Here is a 21,811-nt window from a genome sequence, read left to right as displayed (position 1 = left end):
TCAGCATGCACAGCAGTCAAAGTTTTCCTCTTTGCATTGAAGTGATCCTCTCATGCACCGGGATAAACTCCAACTGTATGGCAGCCAACCAGGAGCTTGTGAGTATCCCCACACCCCCCAACGCCTTTCACCTTATGCAACTCCTGAGTAGGAGAGAGACCACCCCCTATCGAGGAGTTTGGTTCCAGAGCCAACACTGTGAGTGGAGATGTAGCCAACTATATCTAGTTGGTATCCTGCACTAGTTCTGGCTCCTTCCCTTCCCAGTGAGGTTACATTTCACGTGCCAAGAGCCAATCTCTGCAGCGAGGGGCCACAACGCCAAGCGTCACCCTGCCCTCTCCTGCTGCCTTGAAAAGCATCGCACCCAACCCCCATGTTGGACGTTGCCTTTTCGGGCCCACATGGCTCCCCGACGTTGCCTTTTCGGGCTGAGCCCGGTCGAATTACATGTGCTGCCCGGCCACCAGGTGCTTGCCAAGGAACACTACCCTCAGGCCTGGCTTCAGGGGTAGGTCCTGGTGACCCTATTCCGGGCAGAGTAAAAGTTCTCTTGTTTACAATTGCCATAGGGGTTTTTTGGATCATGTTAGTTAGGATCTTCACTCCAGACCTGGTTGCCATGGGAGACCTTACCAGGAGCATACTGCTCCTGACGATATAGTTCTGGAGATCCCTAGATCACGCAAGCCCTTCCGCCATGACAAGGCCCCGATCCAGAAAAAGATCTTGACCCCAGTGAATGAAAATTGATTGATTAATGGAAGCACACTATATAATGAAACTGCCTAACTTTGTAAGGATTTCTCATGGTGGCTTCATGTAAGAACAGCAGCATCGTAACTTTCTGTCCTTCAGGTAGGGAGTGTCATGGTTGCGCGTAGCAAGGACGGACTCAAGTGCAGAGTTCTCGTACCGATGTTAAATGAAGCCGAATCGGAATCCAAAAAGCAAAGTCGAGGAGCAGGCGTGGGTCAGGCGATCAGCAAACGTAGTACAAAGGGCTAGGCAAAGAACAAGGTCGGGAATATACAGGCAAAGGGTCGATGTAGGAGTAGGTTCTCTGTAACACGGCTCGCAGGGAAACAAGGAGGCAAAACAAGGTTCCGCGTTGGGGCTTCCTCGGCTTCCCTCTTTATTGCCGTTCCCATTAGGAAACGGCAGGTGTCGCCGATGTGCTGGCTGCGGGGGACGTGACAGTACCCCCCCCCTCCACGGGCGGCCCCGGACGCCCTGGGCCGAGAAGGAGGACGCCCCCGGGGGCGCGGGGCCGGGCACTCTGGATGGTCCCTGTGGAAGGCGGAAATCAAGTCGGGGTCCAGGATGTCCGAGGCGGCTACCCAGGAACGCTCCTCTGCGCCGTACCCCTCCCAGTCCACCAGATATTGCAACCGACCTCTCCATCGGCGCGAGTTCAGCAGGGCCCGAACCAAATAGGTATCGTCCCCCGCGAGGGGTAGCGCCGGCGGTGGTGGTGTGGTGTCTACTGGTGGCTGATGCAAGGACAACCCTACTGGTTTCAGGAGAGAGACATGGAACGTAGGGTGTACTCGGAGGTCAGGAGGCAACTGAAGGCGGTAAGTAACCGGGGTGACGCGACGCACTATCTTGAAGGGGCTGATGTAGCGGGCCCCGAGTTTCTTTCAGGGGACCTTCAGGTTAAGGTCTCGGGTGGAGAGCCAAACTCTTTGCCCGGGCAAGAACGATAGGGTACGCCGGTGCCGGTCCGCCTGACGTTTGTGGCGTTCCGCACTGCAGAGCAGGTGGGACCGGACCGTCCTCCATACGCGGGCGCTCTCGTTGTGCCACGTTTCCACGGCCTGAACAGGACTTGGAGTGGTCTCTCTAGGGAACAGGACAGGTTGGTAGCCTAACACACACTGGAAGGGCGACATACCTGTGGATGTATGAGGCGCGGAGTTGTGGGCATACTCTGCCCAGGCCAGGTAGCGAGCCCATTGGTGCAGTCTTTGGGAACAGTAGGCTTGGAGAAACCTTGATACATCCTGCTGTAAGCGTTCTGCTTGGCCGTTGGCCTGCAGGTGGTATCCAGATGTAAGGCTGACCGTTACTCCGAGCCGGTCCCAAAAGGCCTTCCACACCCGAGAGGTGAATTGGGGCCCTCAATCTGAAACAATGTCTTCGGGGAGTCCGTATAGTTTAAATACTTGCTCGAACAAGATCTCCGATGCCTCGAGAGCTGTAGGCAGCTTCGGAAGGGGAACCAGTCTACAGGCTTTGGAGAAACGGTCTATGACAGAGAGGATCACGGACTTACCCTCTGAGACCGGTAGGTCCACCAGGAAGTCCAGCGCTACATGGGTCCAGGGTCGGGTCGGCGTAGGCAAGGGTTGTAGGAGACCAGCCGCCTTTTCGGGTACGGTCCTGGTTTGAGCGCAGGTGGTGCAGAACTGGACGAAGTCCCTGAAGTCATCGGACAGTGAAGGCCACCAGAACCATCCTTGTACCAGGGAGAGGGTACGTCGAATCCCGGGATGCCCCGCCTCTGGAGCCTCATGGGCCCATTTCATCACTGCTGTGTGGAAGGAAATGGGTACGTACACACGGCCTGCTGGTCTCCCGGGCGGTTCTGGCTCGCTGTCCTGGGCTTCTTGGATGTCTTGGAGGAGTTGCCAGTGGACCGGACCCACCACACATCCCTGCGGTAGGATCTCCTCTGGTTTTGGAGGCATCGGTTCTGGGTCATGAATCCGCGACAAAGCATCGGCTTTCCTATTCTTAGTACCTGGGCGATAGGAAACAGTAAAGTGAAAACGGGTGAAGAACAGGGCCCATCGGGCTTGACGGGAGTTCAACCTTTTTGCGGCCTCATGGTATTCAAGGTTTCGGTGGTCCGTGAGTACCACAAAGGGATGGACAGCACCCTCCAGCCAGTGACGCCACTCCTCAAGCGCGAGCTTGATAGCAAGGAGTTCCCGGTTCCCAATGTCATAATTACGTTCGGCAGGGGTCATCTTCCTGGAGAAGAAGGCACAGGGGTACAACTTCGAAGGGTCCCCTTGCCTCTGGGACAGGACTGCACCCACCCCTACGGAGGAGGCATTGACCTCCACCACAAACGGCAAGGAAGGGTCCAGCTATTTCAGCACTGGGGCGGAGGTGAACCGTTTCTTTAAATCCTGGAAAGCCCTCTCTGCCTCCGCCCCCCAAGGAAGTCTTCGGTCCTTGCTAGCAGGTAGTGCGGTAACGGGTGCGGCTACTGTGCTAAAATTTCGTATGAAGCGACGGTAGAAATTTGCAAACCCAAGGAAGCGCTGGAGCGCCCTTACCGTGGTGGGTCGAGGCCAGGAGGTCACGGCACCCACCTTCCTGGGGTCCATGGAGACTCCCTCCTGGCTCAGGACGTAACCCAGGAAGGAGACTTGGCGTTGGTGGAACTCGCACTTCTCTGCCTTGACATACAGACGATGTTGCAGGAGCCGCCTGAGGACCGCCCGGACCTGTTGGATATGCTGCTCTCCGGTCCTTGAGTAGATCAATATATCGTCAAGGTAGACGATGACGCAGTAGTTAAGGAAATCGCCCAACACATGGTTCAGAAAAGCCTGGGATACCGAGGGGGCATTAGCTAGGCCAAAAGGCATGACCCTGTACTCATAGTGACCTAGTGTAGTGGAGAAGGCCGTCTTCCATTCATCCCCCTCACGGATCCGAATAAGGTTATACGCATTGCGGAGGTCTAATTTAGTAAACCAGGTCGACCCATGAATACCTTCCAGGGCCGAGGTGATCAACGGTAGTGGGTGTGGGTATTTGATGGTTATGGCGTTCAACCCCTGGTAATCTATGCACGGCCTTAGTCCCCCGTCCTTCTTACTGATAAAGAAGAACCCTGCTGCCGCCGGTGACGTCGAGGGCCGGATCATCCCAGCCTCGAGGGCCTCCCTGATGTACTCCTGCATGACCCGTTGTTCCGGCAACGACAGGGGATACACCCGACCCCGAGGTGGTGTGGTACCTGGTAAGAGGAGGCAGTTCGGCGGCGCGGACCTTACTGAAGACCTCTCGTAGATCGTCGTAGTCCAGGGGTATGACCGGTGGAGGAAGGCCATCTACCCCTTCCACCGACGTGGTCCGACAAGGAAGGGTGAGGCAAGACGAGCGACAGGACCCTCCCCAAGAGACCAGCTCATTGGTACTCCATCTGAAGACCGGGTCATGACGTGCCAACCAGGGGTAACCTAGAATGATCGGGGTGTCTGGAGCTCGGAGCAGAAAGAAGGTAAGTCTCTCGTGGTGACACGTGCCTGTTTCGAGCAGGAGAGGTACCGTCCAGGTATCAACCACCCCATCACCCAAGGGTTGACCATCCAGGGCTTTCATGCTCAGGGTGACTTCACAAGTTTTAAGAGGGACATGGTGTGTTTTGGCAAAGCCCACATCCATAAAACGGCCCGCGGCTCCGGAATCTATGAGGGCACTTGCCTGCACCCGGCTTGCCCCCCAGGAAATACTCACTGGCAGCTGCAACTGTCCCCGGTGCTCCCCTGGACTCGCCTTCGTGTCTGTGGAGGTCCCTTGAGGTGGTCGCACTGGGCATGCGGCACGGAGATGCTCCTGGGACCCGCAATAGAGACACAGTCTCCCCACCAGGCGCCATCTCTTTTCTTCTCTCCTGAGCCGGTCCTCCTCTGGGCCGGCCCCCGGGGGGAGGGTCTGGTCTCCCCAGGGTTGTCGACTCCTGCCAAGGTTGTCAATGGCGATGGCTGTCTCTACAAACCGATCGAAGTCCCCATCCTCACCCCTGTACGTGAGCTCGTCCTGGATCCAGGGGTTCAGCCCGTTGAAGAAACAGGTGAGGAGGGCAGGGGAGTTCCATCCGCTCTTGGCCACGAGGGGTCTGAACTCAAGAGCGTACTCAGCCATGCTTCTATTTCCCTGGGTGAGATGCATGAGACAATTACCCGCCGCGCGCCCCGCGTGCGGGTGGTCAAAAACCGCTTCGAACCTCTTGTGAAAAGTGGCATAGGTAGTTCTTGGGCGAGTGCGTCACCCAGCGGCTGCCCACGCCCGGGCTGGACCGGTCAACAAGGACAGGACAAAAGCGATCTTAACTGCGTCCGTCTGATACATGCGAGGAGAACACTCAAAGACCAACTCGCACTGCATCAGAAAGTCCTGACATTGATTGGGCGAACCGTCATACCTCTCTGGGGTCGCGATCCTTGGGACCGTCCCGGATGCCTCAGGTGGTGTGGGCAGGGCAGGCTCAGCGGGAGTCGCGGGTGCACACTGGAAGTCGGGTTTGAGAATACCTCTTGCCAAGAGAACCTGGATCAATCCTTCGATCTTTTCTTGTAGGCGCTGCAATGACTGGTCTTGCGCTCCCAAAAAGTCGCCTTGTTTGGCAAGCGCTGTACGCAGTTGCGCATACTCCGCTGAGTCCTGGTAGGAGGTGGAACCTTCTGTCATGGTTGCGCGTAGCAAGGACGGACTCAAGTGCAGAGTTCTCGTACCAATGTTAAATGAAGCCGAATCGGAATCCAAAAAGCAAAGTCGAGGAGCAGGTGTGGGTCAGGCGATCAGCAAACGTAGTACAAAGGGCTAGGCAAAGAACAAGGTCGGGAATATACAGGCAAAGGGTCGATGTAGGAGTAGGTTCTCTGTAACACGGCTCGCAGGGAAACAAGGAGGCAAAACAAGGTTCCGCGTCGGGGCTTCCTCGGCTTCCCTCTTTATTGCCGTTCCCATTAGGAAACGGCAGGTGTCGCTGATGTGCCGGCTACAGGGGACGTGACAGGGAGATGGAATTGCCACATCTTTGTCCAGCTTTCACCATGGCCCACCCCTCCTCACTCTTCCCCTCTTCACTTCATGCGCAAAATTCAAACAGCCAACCTGACATATGGAGTTTTTTTTTGGATCAGTTAAAGAGGTTAATAGAACTCAGTTTAGATTGTTAGATTGTCATGATTGTTGCAGTTTCTGTGACATATGTTTAAATTGAATTCAATTTATTTTTAGAGTGCTCTTCTCACGCAGTGACACAGAGCACTTTAACACAGGCATAAGCCAAAAAAACAAATACATCAGAACAAAGAAACAAAGAAGACAGCTGACTACAGACTATCATAATACAATGCTTTTACGGAGCTATAAGTATGCCTACTGGCCATGGAGGAAAGGAACAAAAACTCCCAACTGAAAGTCGAGGGAGAAAAAACTTCTGGGAGTCCAAGTGCCAGTGGCTGCCCAGCCCTGGGCATTCTAGATTAAATAGCCAGTTTACAAGTAATAATGATATTGTTGGTGCATGGTAGCTTGATTTCCCAGTTCAGTAAGGTGCATCTTGTCCATCATGGCAGTTGGTTATCTTTGTTACATAAATCCATTATGTAACAACAGTGTCTACTCAAAATAGAATTTTAAAATAGAACTAGAAAGAACATTGGTTGCGATGAGCAGGTACTTTTCGATGCAGGACCAGTGGGTTTTAGCACGGCAATGTGCCCTCTGACCATGTCACTTATGTACACTGGAAATACAAGCATTCAAATAATTACATTGCCTGGAAACTCCTAGGTTCAGGCAAAATGCCAACAACTGCAGCCAGCAAAGAGCAACCAGCCCATATTTTTTGGAAATATTGCTTCTATACTGTATCTGCCTCTATACGTTTTATGTAGAGGGTGTGGTACGTAACTAGGGGAGTACAAGCATACGCAAATGCATTTTAGAGTCCCCAGGCTTCAGGGACAGTCCTCCGTTCTGTTGCTTCCGCAAGGCTGAAATCCTATGGCTCCAGCATTAATGGCTTTTGAAACTTTACACTTAGAGGCACCATGTAATTAGGAGTCTCAGGAGACAACCGGCCTTTTCTCAGACTGACTCCACTTATAGTCTGGTCATCTAATTTCCAGTAAAAAAAAGGATGCATCAATACTTAAACTGTCATCCCCTTCTCTCTAGAACCTACATTTAAAACATCCATACCAATGCGACATTATTGTATACATGTCCAATATGAAATTCAAATTCAAATTTTATTTGTCACATACACAACCATACACAGTACGACGTGCAGTGAAATGCTTTATATAGCTGCCCGACATAACAATCTAGAAAGACAAATAAGAGGTACTAAAATCTAAGAAAAGAAAAAAAAAGTACAATCTATTTATGCAGATGTAAGACAAAAATATATAAGTATCTAATTATAAAAATTTGTGCAGCATAAGATGTAGTGCAATATTGTGTGCAACAGTGCATGTAATGTGCAAGATCGCGCAGGTAGTTCAGTTTGAATTTGTATATGAAATGGAATAGCAGAGGTGGAGTGGTTCCTGAAGGTGACTGGTATTTAGTCCTAGGTGTTGTATTGCTTGAGGGCCCGAACAGCTTGAGGGAAGACGCTCCTCTTCATCCTCTCTGTATTGGCCTTTAGGTAGCGGAAACGCTTCCCTGACTGCAACAGAGAGAAATTAAAGAATTTTGCATTTCAATGCATATTAAGGAAAAATTATGTCTATTATATGTAGTTACATCCCGGGACAGGTTTTTGTGTTGTGTGAGTTCTGGCATCATATTCTTCAGAATCAGAATCAGAATCAGAACGAGCTTTATTGCCAAGTATGTTCGCACATACAAGGAATTTGTCTTGGTGACAGGAACTACCACAGCACAGACAGAATGACAGTGACAAGACACAGATGAGAAGATAGAGTATGTGAGCAAGGGATAAAAAATATTTAAAAAATATAAAGTACCCAATATACAAAAATAGTATATTTTTTTTACCAAAACTTAGTTTTTCAAAGTTTTTCAAAGTCAAGTTTTTTAACAAAACTTTCTTACCAAAACCAGGCTCAGTGAGTCCGATATGATTCCGCTAATAAAAGCTGCTCAGGATGGATATGATTATTTCCATAAACCTCGTTCTGTACGTCGTGGAGGTAGAATTGGCGTTCTTTTCAATAATACATTATAAATAACACAGAGAAATCATGATAACTTCACCTCATTTGAAGTTCTACAGCTAGATTTCAAGTCAAAACCCAGTATAATTATATTACTTATCTATTGTCCCCCTGTGTTGCCGGGTAGGCTCCGGTTCCCCGTGACCCCGTATGGGACGAGCGGTTCTGAAAATGTGTGTGTGTGTGTGTGTATCTATTGTCCACCCGGACCGTACTCCTCTTTTCTCGAGGAATTTAGCAACTTCATAACCGATTTACTCATTAATCATGACAAAATTATCCTGATGGGTGATTTCAATATTCATATAGACGTGTTGTCAGATATTCTCGCCAATAGTTTTATGTATCTCTTAAACTCCATCGGTTTTACTCAAGTTGTTAACAGTCCTACTCATTCCCATAACCATACGCTTGATCTCGTCATAACTTACGGCGTATATGTTCATCATGTTAATATTATTCCTTTAAACAAGGCTATTTCTGATCATTACTTATTAACCTTTGATCTACACCTGCCGGTGTCATCCAACCACAGTAAGACCAAAATCGTGCGGCATATTGACGATAATACCGCTAAAATTGTTGATTATATTAGAAACTCAGATTTTGGAGCGAGCGTAGATATTGATCAAATAGCTTTAGATTATAATTCGGTGGTAAAATTCACCCTAGACTCTGTGGCTCCACGAAAAACTAAACTTATTCGAACTGTAAGAAACTCGCCATGGTTCAACGAATCAACTCATGCAATAAAGTTAGAATGGTTCATGCTTTTGTTTCAAGCAGGCTAGACTACTGTAATGCTTTATTGTTCGGTTGTCCATGCCAGACTGTATCCAGGTTACAGTTGGTACAAAATGCTGCTGCGACAATTGTCACAAGAACTAGGAAGTATTACCATATAACACCGGTACTTAAATCATTGCTTTGGCTCCCAGTCGCATTTAGAGTTGATTTTAAAATTCTACTTTTGACCTAGAAGGCAATACATGGCATTGCTCCAGCTTACCTTTGTGAGATTATTGACTCTTATATCCCAGGACGATATCTTCGTTTATTAGATGCAGGTTACCTTAAAGTACCTAGGATCAATAAGACCTCAGTAGGAGGTCACACCTTTAGTTACAGAGCACCTAAACTGTGGAATAGTCTACCAGTTACTATCAGAAATGCCCCGTCCATTTCTTTTTTCAAATCCCGACTAAAGACTTACATGTTCACTCAGGCATTCCCCCTCGAAATGCAATTCCAGTTGCCTTGGTTGTTTCTTACCACCATTATATCAGTGCATAACAAATTAACTTAAGTAACACATTACTATGTTCTTTCTTCTTGCTGAGCATTGCCTTGCTACATAAGACTTGGGGAGGCTGGCTGGTGGTAACAGACGAATCCCATGCTGACTGAGGATGATGACCAACTGCCATGATGAATGAGATGTTCCATGTTGAGCTGGGGATCCAAGATACCATTTAGCAACAATATCATTATTACCTGTTAAACTGGCTTACAATTGTTACTTAATCTAGAATGCCCAGGAGGGGTGGGCAACCACTGGCCCGTGGACCCCCAAAGGTTTTTTTCTCCCTCAACTTTCAGTTGGGAGTTTTTGTTCCTTTCCCCAGTGGCCAGTAGGCATACTTATAGATCTATAAAAGTACTTTACTATGGTAGCCATTAATCGACTGTCTTCTTTGTTTGTGTCTGTTTTTCTTGCGTTATGCCTGTGTTAAAGCGCTCTGTGTCACTGCATGAGAAAAGCGCTCTATAAAAATAAATTGAATTGAATTGAATGAATTTAATTTTTCTTGCATATAGTTAGCAGTATAGCTTTCCGTGTATTATAAAGGTTCCTTTTATGAGAATTTGGACTTACAAGCAAATGTAACTTATACCATATAATTTGCATCATGAGCTCCCAACTCACATTTAAGAAATGCCTTAAAGTCACAAGAAGAAGAAAATTCAGCTCAAAATATGTACGTTGATGGTGTAGAGTAACACACAAGATGATGGGATAGTCCACCCATATTTTTGTTGTTTCACAGGTGTGTGCATTGAACTTGCATGAAACTTGGAAATCTTATGACTTTCTTATCATGTACTACAATAAGGATCTCTATTTAAAAACATTTTAAAGAAAATGCCAAAGGCTGAAAAGTCAAAGGAAAGCAAGTGATGCAATGTATACGACTCTCTTGAAAGTCAGTATCATTAAAAATATTGCTGTGATTTGGCTTTAGTGGTTTACTGCAAATGACACTTAACAGTTAGCTTAGCAAAGAGAGGTTACAACCATAGTGAGATATTACATTTAAAAGATGAGTTTCTCCAAAGCATAGAGAAAATAACAACTACTTACCCATTTGTACAGGTGGGTAATTTTACTGGAAAATTTTGCGTAACTACCTTGTTCAAGGGTACTACAACAGTACATGAAAGTTGATCTCATAACTTTCAGTTCCAAAGTCAACAACTCTAACCACTATGCTATCAGTTGCCCCTAAAGTAATAACAGTAACGGCTTTAAATGAAAAACACAGCAGAACAGCTCTGAAGCACACACACTGTCCAAAACTGCTTGCCACAAACTGGAGCCTAACCCAGCAATGCTGGGTGCAAGGAACACACTCAGCACAGAATACCAGTTCAACATATGACACCCCAAGCAGGACTTGAACTGTAGACCTGCCAGAGAACAGAGCCTGGCCAAGCCCGCTGCGCCACCATGACCCCCTATACAACTCTGAAGCGGCTTACAATAATTATCAACATGTAAAAATTACAGGTTAAAAATTACAACAATAAAAAAACACACATTTTCGAAACCGCTTGTCCCATACGGGGTTGCGGGAAACCGGAGCCTACGTGGTAACACAGGGCATAAGGCCGGAGGGGGAGGGGACACACCCTGGACGGGACGCCAGCCCACCGCAAGGCACCCCAAGCGGGACTCGAACCCCAGACCCACTGGAGAGCAGGACTGTGATCCAACCCACTGCGCCACCACACCCATCCAATAAAAAAACAGAAAAAGCTAAATACAACATTTTAAGAAAGTGAAATAAAAGAACAACAGAACCCACCCATTATTAACAACCACTTATCCAGTGTAAGGATATGATGGTCTGAAGCTAACAGAGTCTTGAATGGTAGATAATACTGTTTCTGATGAATCAATGTGGGAGCAATGTGCACATTCAAAGTTTACTGAGTCCCTGATAGCCAGCAGAGTGTCTATGCTCCGTACTGACTCCCATCTTGTTCCCACCAATGGATATCCTGTCTCTGTCACTCACCTGGAGCATGTTCACTCTGTTGACTAATGCCCTTCTCCTGACATTCACCCATTCACCCAGCCCTAATTTCAGCACATTCTTGAGTCATTCTTCCGAATATATCTTGACCCAGCACTGATGTGGTTGCCCTGGCACTCACCCAGTCCTAGGTGGGGCACACCTTTGCTCCGGGAACGCCTCCCCTTTCCGTGTAGCTCCAGGCAGGGAAGACCACCAACAGTGGAGAAGCAGAGCTTCTTGTTGATGAACAGGAAAAGCACTGCCAGCAGTACCACGAAGACAGCCACTGCTGACAAGAAGCCGATGGCCTCTGGGGTGACTGACAGAGAAGACAGACCAAAACATTGACAAGCTGAACATAAAACATAACTTGGATTTATGTTTGACCTTTCACAAAAACATCTCATAGCTGAGAGATAAAGTTGTTGTTTACAACCAGAAACTCCCAAGTAAAATTTCTTAGACAGTGTGGTTTTATTCATATTGACACTGCAAATTGTGTCTAGCAGGAAAAGAAGTAATTAACAACCCATGTTAATAATGAGTTTTTTTTTTTTTTTTAATTGAAACAGTACCCTTTTATTAACCGTATTTAAATTAGTAATTTTTATGTCACAAAAAAAGCCAGCAAGAACACAATAGCGAAAACCAAATTATATCACTGCTGTAACTGGGGACAGCAGGTAGTGTACTGGTTAGTACTACTGACTTTAGATCAATAAGGTTGCAGGTTTGATTCCTACCTCTGGCTGTAGTGCCCTTTGAGCAAGGTACTTTAAAATTACACAGCTGTATAAATGGGTAAATAAGTATAACCTTAACATTGGAAGTTACTTTGGAAAAAGTTGTCAGCTACACATACACGGACTGAAATTGCTTTTCCCAAGCAGAGTCACGGCAAGCTGGAGCCTAGCCCAGCAATGCAGAGCGTAGGCCTGGAGAGAGAGGGGACATACCCAGGACAGGATGCCAGTCTACCATAAGGCACCCCAAGTAGGACTCAAACCCCAGACTCACCAAAGAGCAGGCACAGGCCAAGCCTGCTGCACCACTGTGTCCCCCAGGTGTCAGTTAAACAAATAAATGTAAACTGGTACTAGTTCCCAGATCCAATTACAGGACCATGGAAGACAGGACGCTCCACTGTCGGGGCGGTGGTTCGGAGCTGCGGCCATGAAATCTCCAGTGCCTGTTGCGGCGGCAATCCCCGAACATGATGGTGGACACCGGAGGTAAGAGATGCTGTCAAGCTGAAGAAGGAGTTCTATCAGGCCTGGCTGACTCATGGGACTCCTGAAACAGCTGACAGGTACCGGCGGGCCAGGCGGAACGTGGCTCTGGCAGTTCCCGCGGCAAAAACTCGGGCTTGGGAAGAGTTCAGTGAGGCCATGGAGGAAGACTTTCGGTTGGCCTCAAAGAGATTCTGGCAAACCGTCTGGCGACTTGGAGGGGGGAAGCAGTGTTCCACAAACACTGTTTACAGTGGAAGTGGTGCGCTGCTGACCTCAACTCAGGATGTCCTCGGGCGGTGGAAGGAGTACTTTGAGGATCTCCTCAATCCCTCCGACACGCCTTCCGTAGAGGAAGCTGAGGCCTGGGACTCGGAGGGGGACTCGTCCATTACCCTGGCTGAAGTTGCTGAGGTAGTCAAAAAACTCCTCGGTGGCAAGACTCTAGGGGTGGATGAGATCCGCCCCGAGTTTCTCAAGTCTCTGGATGGTGTGGGGCTGTCTTGGCTGACACGCCTCTGCAGCATTGCGTGGAGCTCGGGAACGGTGCCTCTGGACCGGCAGACCGGGGTGGTGGTCCCTCTTTTTAAGAAGGAAGACCGGAGATTGTGTTCCAACTACAGGGGGATCACACTCCTTAGCCTCCCTGGGAAAGTCTATGCCAGGGTACTGGAGAGGAGAATCTGACCGATAGTCGAACCTCGGATTCAGGAGGAGCAATGCGGTTTTCGCCCTTGCCGTGGAACACTGGACCAGCTCTATACCCTCACTAGGGTGTTGGAGGGTTCATAGGAGTTTGCCCAACCAGTCCATATGTGTTTTGTGGACCTGGAGAAAGCATTCGGCCGTGTCCCTCGTGGCATCCTGTGGGAGGTACTTTGGGATAATGGGATTCAGGGCTCGCTGCTATGGGCTGTTCGTTCCCTGTATGACCAGAGCAGGAGCTTGGTTCGCATTGCCGGCAGTAAGTCAGACCTGTTCCCGGTGCATGTTGGACTCCGCCAGGGCTGCCCTTTGTCACCGATTCTGTTCATTATCTTCATGGACAGAATTTCTAGGCGCAGCCACGGAACGGAGGGTGTCTGTTTTGGTGGCCGCAGGATCTCGTCTCTGCTTTTTGCGGACGATGTGGTCCTGTTGGCTTCATTGAATCAAGACTTACAGCGTGCACTGGAGAGGTTTACAGCCGAGTGCGAAGCGGAGGGGATGAGAATCAGCACCTCCAAATCCGAGGCCATGGTTCTCAGTCGGAAAAAGGTGGATTGCCCCCTCCGGGTTAGGGGGGAGCTCCTCCCTCAAGCGGAGGAGTTTAAGTATCTCGGGGTCTTGTTCACGAGTGAGGGTAAAATGGAGCGGCAGGTTGACAGACGGATCGGTGCGGCGTCCGCAGTAATGCGGTCATTGTACCGGTATGTTGTGGTGAAGAGGGAGCCGAGTCGTAAGGCGAAGCTCTCAATTTACCGGTCGATCTACGTTCCTACCCTCACCTATGGTCATGAACTCTGGATCACGACTGAAAGAATGAGATCGCGGATACAAGCGGCAGAAATGAGTTTCCTCCGCAGAGTGGCTGGGTGCACCCTTAGGGATAGGATGAGGAGCTCAGTCACCCAGGAGGAGCTCGGAGTAGAGCCGCTGCTCCTCCGCATTGAGAGGAGCCAGTTGAGGTGGCTCGGGCATCTGTTCCGGATGCCTCCTGGACGCCTCCCTGGGGAAGTGTTCCGGGCATGTCCCACTGGGAGGAGGCCTCGGGGCAGACCCAGGACACATTGGAGAGACTACGTCTCCCGGCTGGCCTGGGAACGCCTTGGGGTTCCCCCAGAGGAGCTGGAGGAGGTGTGCGGGGACAAGGAAGTCTGGGGGGCTCTGCTTGGACTACTGCCCCTGCGACCCGGTCCCAGATAAGTGGAGGAAAATGGATGGATGGAAGACAGGGATATGGAACAGACAGGGGTATATAATACACAGAGGGTTACTGCTGTCAACAGTGAGATTTTCTCAGCAAATAATGTGAAACATATACAGTAGGGTACCAATGAAAGATTTTCATGTTTTTCATCATCCCATCTTGTTATTTACATTTATGCATTTAGCAGACACTTTTCTCCAAAGCAACTTCCAATAAACTCTGTGTATCAACCCACATGCCTTATTCACCAAGGAGACTTACAATGGTAGATACACAGCTTACAATGGGTCACTCATCCACACATCAGTGGAAAACACTCTGTCACTCACACACCATGGATGAATCTGAACTGCATGTCTTTGGACTACGGGAGGAAACCCACACAGACATGGGGCAAACATGCAAACTCCACACAGACTGAGTAGGGAATCAAACCCACCTTGTGAGACAGCAGCACTACTTGCTGTGCCACCATGACACCCACACATTGTCTGAACTGCTTGTCACATAGAGCCAGAGCGCAACCTGGCAACACAGGGCATAAGGGACACACCCAGGACAGGACAGGACACCAGGCCATCGCAAGGCACCTGAAGCAGGACTCGAACCCCAGACCCATCAGAGAGCAGGACCCGGTCCAACCCACTGTGCCACCACCGCACCCTTGCATCCCCCTCCATGACACCCAATGACTTAATATTTCCATAGAGCAACCCTAGATATCTAGGAATATTTATATAGTACAGCTGGTAGCGTAGTGGACCCAAAGATTGCAGGTTCGAATTCCACCTCCAGCTGTAGTACCCTTAAGAAAGGTACTACCCCTAAATTGCTCCAGTTAAATTACCCAGCTGCATTATTGAATAAATAATTTTAAGTAACAACATTGTAAGGTTTCTTTGAGAAAAGAGTCAGATAGATGCAAAAGTAGAGTATTTCACACTGTCGGGGTGGCTGGTAACATAGTAGTTAGAGCTTCTGCCTTGAGCTGAAGGTTGCAGATTTGTGCCTCACCTCCAGCTGTATATGAATGATGGGGATGATGCCAAAACTCTTGACAAAATCACAGCAATCTTTACCACTAATGGTATAAGCTTCAAGAGTACAGATTGTGTTAAGGACTTAGATGTTTTGTTGGATGGAAAACTCTCATTTGTGTCTCACGTGGCTACACTGACTAGGTTGTGTTTCCTTCAGTTGAGAAATATAGCAAAATTAAGGTGATGCTGTGTAGACAAGATTCTGAGAAACTGGTTCATGGTTTTGTTTGAAGTAGACTGGACTATTGTAATGCTTTATTATCACCCTGTCTATACCAGACTTTATCCAGATTACAGTTGGTACAAAATGCTGCTACGAGAATTGTCACTAGAACTAGGAAGTACGACCATATTACACCAGTACTTAAATCACTGCATTGGTTCCCAGTTACACTTAGAGTTGATTATAAAATCCTACTTCTGACCTGGGGTGTATGGGGTATCAGGGAGGGGTAGCACCTCTGGTGGATGAACATGTCGCGCCCTCTTCAGGGCGGTTTGTCTACCTTTGGTCCCCACCTGATGCTCGGCTCTCACCTGTAGCTCCCCGTAAGCTGTTTGCATGTGACAGCGGCCGCACACCGGGCAACGGCTTCGACAGGCCGGCTAAACCAGGTGAGGGTAGCCGATGGTCCTCAAACCCTCGGTGAGTTAGGGGATCTTCACCCAAGCATGTGAAGATGGATTTCGGCAGACTGAGTGGATGAGACCCACGAAAGGTCCAATGGTCAAGAAGGTGGTCTCAGTAATGCTATGGGAGTAAACCCAGACAGAAAATCCGGAGTGGAGCCCCGAAGGCAGATGGATGTCCTTGACACCCTACCTGCAGCTCCTGCAGTCAGACTGGCATCAAATGTATTGCATTGCTCTCCTTTGGAACATGCTAACTCGGCCGAGGGGGGGGTTCTGTTGATTGGGCATCTCAGGACCCCCGAAATCATTGCCCAGGTTTGCGCCTTGGAGAGGTCACTCCAACGAAACAACACGGGAGACAATAGATACCGGTTATAAGTTCTTACTCGATTGGCGTAGAGAATGAACGCCAGGGATTGTCTCCAACGGTGGGAGAGATCATCGTGTCTCACTGGACAGCTACCGCCCGTCTCAAGCTGGGAGCCCCCGGCCAATAAGGTGCTGTCCCGCCACAGTTCACCTGCCTCACTGGGTGCATGGGGCTAAAGGCTTTCAACCCGACAAGTGGACTGAAATTAAAGCACCAGGCAAAAAGATAACCAAGAAAAAGAGAGAGGTCTTTAGGCTTGCCTGCTGGAATGTACGGTCTATGTTAACTGGCCTGACTGATAATATACAAAATGTGAGTGACGCACGGAAGACTGCCGTAATCAACAATGAACTGAAGAGGGTTCGTGTTGACGTTGCCGCACTACAGGAGACAAGGCTAGCTGCGTCAGGATCCCTTATGGAGGCTGACTACACATATCTCTGGCAAGGAAAATCAGACCGTGAACCAAGAGAACACGGGGTGGGTTTCGCTATCAGAAACGGTCTCTTGCAACTGGTGGAACTATGTCCGGGTGGATCAGAATGGATACTTTGCATCAAGCTACAAACCTGTGCTGGCTGTGCTCACCTAGTTAGCGCCTATGCACCAACCCTGGGTGCTTCGCCCGAAACAAAAGACCGGTTTTACGACGATCTCCATGCCGTCCTGGAACGCATACCTGCAAATGAGCAAGTATACCTTCTGGGTGATTTTAATGCAAGAGTAGGAGCTAATCGGGATTCTTGGCCCTCATGCTTAGGCTATTTCGGTGTGGGAAAAATGAATGAAAACGGACAGCGCCTTCTGGAACTCTGCACATATCACAACCTGTGCATTACTAACACCTTCTTCAACACAAAACCACAGCACAGGGTTTCCTGGAGACATCCACGCTCGAAGCACTGGCACCAACTGGACTTGGTGATCACTAGGTGATCACTACACGCAGCTTCCAGAGCGCTGACTGTGACACGGATCACTCGCTTGTGTGTTCACAAGTTAAGCTGATGCCCAAGCAGTTACATCATTCGAAATCCTATGGGAATCCCCGCATCGATGGAAACAAGGCACTGCATGTAGAGACGGCAAAGATATTCCGTGACTGCCTTGAGAAAATGCTACCCACCAGATGCGTTACAGAAAGCGTCATCTCGAAGTGGGATCACCTAAGGGACACAATTCGTGACACGGCCTTGGCAGTTTTTGGGAGGAAGTCTAGAAAAGTGAACGATTGGTTTGAGAAGTACTCTGACATGATGATTCCAGCCGTTGAGAAGAAACGTGCCGCCTTTCTGGAACACAAACGATCACCCTGCGAGAACACCAAGCGAGCGCTGAGAGCAGCCAGAGCAGAAGTTCAGCGAACAGCCAGGCGGTGTGCGAACGACTACTGGCTCAACTTGTGTAACAAGATTCAGATCCATGCCAGCTTCGGTCATCTCCGGGAGATGTATGATGGCATCAAGCAAGCTATTGGTCCCAGGCAGAATAAGACAGCTCCTCTGAAGTCCAAGTCAGGTGATATTATAACCGACAAAACCAAACAGATGGAGCACTGGCTGGAATATTTCTCCGAACTGTATGACCTCGAGAGCACAGTGTCAGACACCGCTCTTGAAGCCATTGAACAGTTGCCACTCATGAGTGAGCTGGATGACCTGCCCACGGTGGAGGAACTCAAGAACGCCATCAACCACCTAGTTGCTGGTAAAGCTCCAGGACAGGACGGCATACCGCCAGAAGTCATCAAGTGTGCGTGAGACACTCTTCTGCAACCTCTCCATGAGTTACTGTGTCAGTGCTGGGAGGAAGGTGTGGTACCACAGGATATGCGAGATGCCACGATTGTAACTCTCTACAAGAACAAGGCAGACCGAAGTGACTGTAACAACTACCGTGGCATCTCACTTCTCAGTGTTACTGGGAAACTTGTTGCTCAAGTTGTCCTCAGAAGGCTTCAAAAAATTGCCGAGCGGATCTACCCGGCATCACAATGCGGCTTCCGTGCCGGACGATCAACCGTTGATATGATCTTCTCCTTGAGGCAGCTGCAGGAAAAGTGTAGAGAGCAAAGGAAACCCTTGTACGTCGCTTTCATCCATCTGACCAAGGCGTTTGATACCATCAGCAGAAGTGGGGTTTTCCGGGTTCTCGGCAAAATCGGCTGTCCGCCTAAGCTACTTAAGCTGATTCAATCCTTCCATGCTGATATGCAGGGCACAGTCCGCTTCAATGGATCAACGTCTGACGCTTTTAGCATCAAAAGTGGTCTCAAGCAGGGATGCGTGCTCGCTCCAACTCTTTTTGGGATCTTCATCGCAGTGCTGCTGAAGCAAGCCTTCGGAAATTCCACAGAGGGGGTTTACCTACACACCCGATGTGACGGGAACCTGTTTAACCTCGCGAGGCTTAAGGCCCGGTCGAAGGTACGAAAGGTTTTCATCCGTGATATGCTGTTTGCTGATGACGCTGCTCTGGTGTCACACACACAGGAAGAGCTTCAGAGGCTGATGGATTGCTTCTCTCGCACAGTTGAGGCCTTTGGTCTCAAAATAAGCTTGGAGAAAACCAATGTTATGGGTCAAAGTACCCCTCAACCTCCATCAATCTCCATCGGCAACTACACTCTTGAGGTCGTTCACGCATTCAATTACCTCGGGTCGACCATCACAGATACCATGTCACTGGAGCCTGAGCTCAATAAAAGAATAGGAAAAGCCGCCACGACTCTGTCCAGTCTCAGCAGGAGAGTGTGGATGAATGGCATGCTCTCCAGGCATACTAAGATCAAAGTTTACTGTGCTTGCGTTCTTGGAGTTCTGCTCTACGGAAGTCAAACGTGGACTTTGTATACCCACCAGGAGAAAAGATTGAACACATTCCACCTGCGCTGCCTCAGACGCATCCTCCAGATCTCGTGGAAGGACAAAGTTACTAACAGTGACGTCCTTAATCAGGCTGGATTGCCAAGCATGCAGACCATCCTCAGGCAACGCAGGCTATGGTGGCTAGGGCACGTCTGTCGGATGGATGATGGAAGGATCCTGAAAGACATCCTGTATGGGGAACTGGCCTTTGGTGTACGTCCAACCGGACGGCCTCATTTGCGCTTCAGGGATGTGTGCAAAAAGGATTTGAGAGAGCTTGACATTAATGTGAACGGCTGGGAGGGGCTGGCAACTGATCGTTGCAGCTGGAGGCGGGAACTTCATCAAGGTCTAGGACGTGGCGAACAAAAGCTGCGACTACAGGCTGAGAAGAGGCTAAGACGCAGGAAGGTCAGGCTTCAAGTGGAACATATAAACAGCACCCAGCACATCTGTTGCAACTGTGGCAAGGACCGTCACTCTCGATTGGGCCTTCACAGTCATGGCTGGCGATACAAACCACCGTGAAGTGGGCAAAACCAAGGCGCAATTCTATGGTCTTTCTAGACTGATGGATGCCAATGATGATGACTTCTGACCTATAAAGCAGTAAATGGCATTGCTCTGTCTTACCTTTGGAAGACTATTGATTCTTATATTCCAAGATGGTGTCATCATTCTTTACATACAGGTTACCTTAAAGTACCTCTGATCAATAAGATCTCAGTAGGAGGGCATGCCTTTAGCTACAGAGCACCTAAACACTAGAAGAGTCTACCAGTTATTGTCAGGAATGCCCCATCTGTCTTAGTCTTTAAATCCTGGCTAAAGATGTGCATGTTCACACTGGAATATCAACACTATAACAATAATTCTTGTTGGCTGCATTTTTTCCCATCTGTATTAACCTCTCTAATCTCATTAAGTCATCATTTACTAACAATTTCTTTCTTGTTGAGCATTGTTTCCTAAAATAAACATGAGGAGGCCAGGCAGCTATCACACCAGCACCACATGCTGACTGAAGCTGATGATCGTCTGCCATGATGGACAAGATGTACCTATGTGAACTGGGAAATCAAGTTAACAGTCATATAGAATGTTATTATTAGTTGTAAATTGACTTAAAACTCTTTTTTAATCTAGAATGCCCAGGAGGGGTGGGCAGCCACTGGCACTTAAACCCCAAGAGGTTTTTTCCCCCTTGACTTTTGGTTGTGAATGTATTTTGTTTCTTTTCTCTATGGGCAGTATGCCTACTGACAGTTTTAATAATTACATGGTGATTGTAGTAATTTAATGTATAGCTAACTGTTTAATTCTATAATTCATCTAATCCTTTTTTCAGCGCTTTGTGTCACTGTGTGAGAAGAGCACTCCATAAAATAAATTAAATTGATTTGATTTGAATTGAAATAAATTTCGGGGGCGCAGTGGCGTAGCGGGTTTAGCTGGGTCCCGCTCTTATGCGGGTCTGGGTTTGAGTCCTGCTTGGGGTGCCTTGTGATGGACTGGCATCCCGTCCTGGGTGTGTCCCCTCCCCCTCCAGTCTAGTGTCCTATCTTGCCGGGTTCGGTTCTGGTTCGCTGCAACCATGCTCGGGACAAGCAGTTTCAGACACTGCGTGTGTGAAAAACATGTCTGTGCTAAAATGGCTATTTTTTGGCTACATTTATTCATTTAGCTGACACTTTTCTCCAGAGCAACTTACAGTGTTGAGGTTACAAATATTTACCCATTTATATAGCTGGGTAATTTTACCGGAGCGATTTAGGGTTAGTACCTTGCTCAAGGGTACTACAGCCAGAGGTGAGGCTCAAACTTGCGACCTTTGGGGCCAAAGAAAGTAGTTCTAACTATTACACTAGGAGCTTTTAGTGTACAGGTGGTCCCCGATTAATGATTTTTCGACATATGATTTTTTTCGACTTTATGATGGCGAACTGGTGACAGACATTCAATAGAAACCATACTTTGAATTTTTCCCCGGCAGCAGCAGCGATCCGCATCTCCCAGTCTGTCACGCAGAGGTGTGTATTAGGTATATTAAATGCATTTTTGACTTATAGTTTCCACTTCTGATGGGTTTCACGGAATGTAACCGCATCATAAATCAGGGACCACCTGTATTAGTGCTAGTAACTTTCAGCTGGGTGTTTTTTGTTCCTTTCCTCCATGGCCAGTAGGCTTACTTATAGCTTTAATGACTGCATGAATAATGTATTACTCTAATATATAGTCAACTATTTTATTGATTTGTCTTATCCCTTTGTTCAGTGCTCTGTGCCATTGTGTGAGAAGAGTGCTCTATAAAAATAAAAATGGATTTACTTGAAAAATACCCTAATTGCACTAAATAGCTCCACTGAAATTATCATCCTGTATAAAAGGGTTAATAACTGTAAGTATCTTAACACTGTAAGTCTCTATGGAAATAAACATCAGCTAAATGAACTGCAGACAGTCCCAGGGTTACGATTGTCTGACTTACATAGACCCCATGGTTATGAACTACCCCCGTTAAGCC

The 21,811-nt window shown here is 48.3% G+C and overlaps 1 protein-coding gene across 1 annotated transcript in view; it reads right to left on the bottom strand.

The window, feature by feature from the left end:
• The window catches only part of LOC108941949 (synaptotagmin-16-like), a 64,370-nt gene that overhangs the window by 14,845 nt on the left and 27,714 nt on the right, over positions 1–21,811 (bottom strand). The window contains exon 2 of the mRNA XM_018764887.1: positions 11,376–11,555. Coding sequence (XP_018620403.1) covers positions 11,376–11,555 — 180 coding nt within the window. The remainder of the gene's footprint in view (positions 1–11,375; positions 11,556–21,811) is intronic.

Source organism: Scleropages formosus, chromosome 21 (genome assembly GCF_900964775.1).
Source record: "Scleropages formosus chromosome 21, fSclFor1.1, whole genome shotgun sequence".
NCBI classification, from domain to species: Eukaryota; Metazoa; Chordata; class Actinopteri; order Osteoglossiformes; family Osteoglossidae; genus Scleropages; species Scleropages formosus.
Note: the sequence above shows the minus strand (reverse complement) of the source record. Positions and strands in the feature narration are given on the sequence as shown.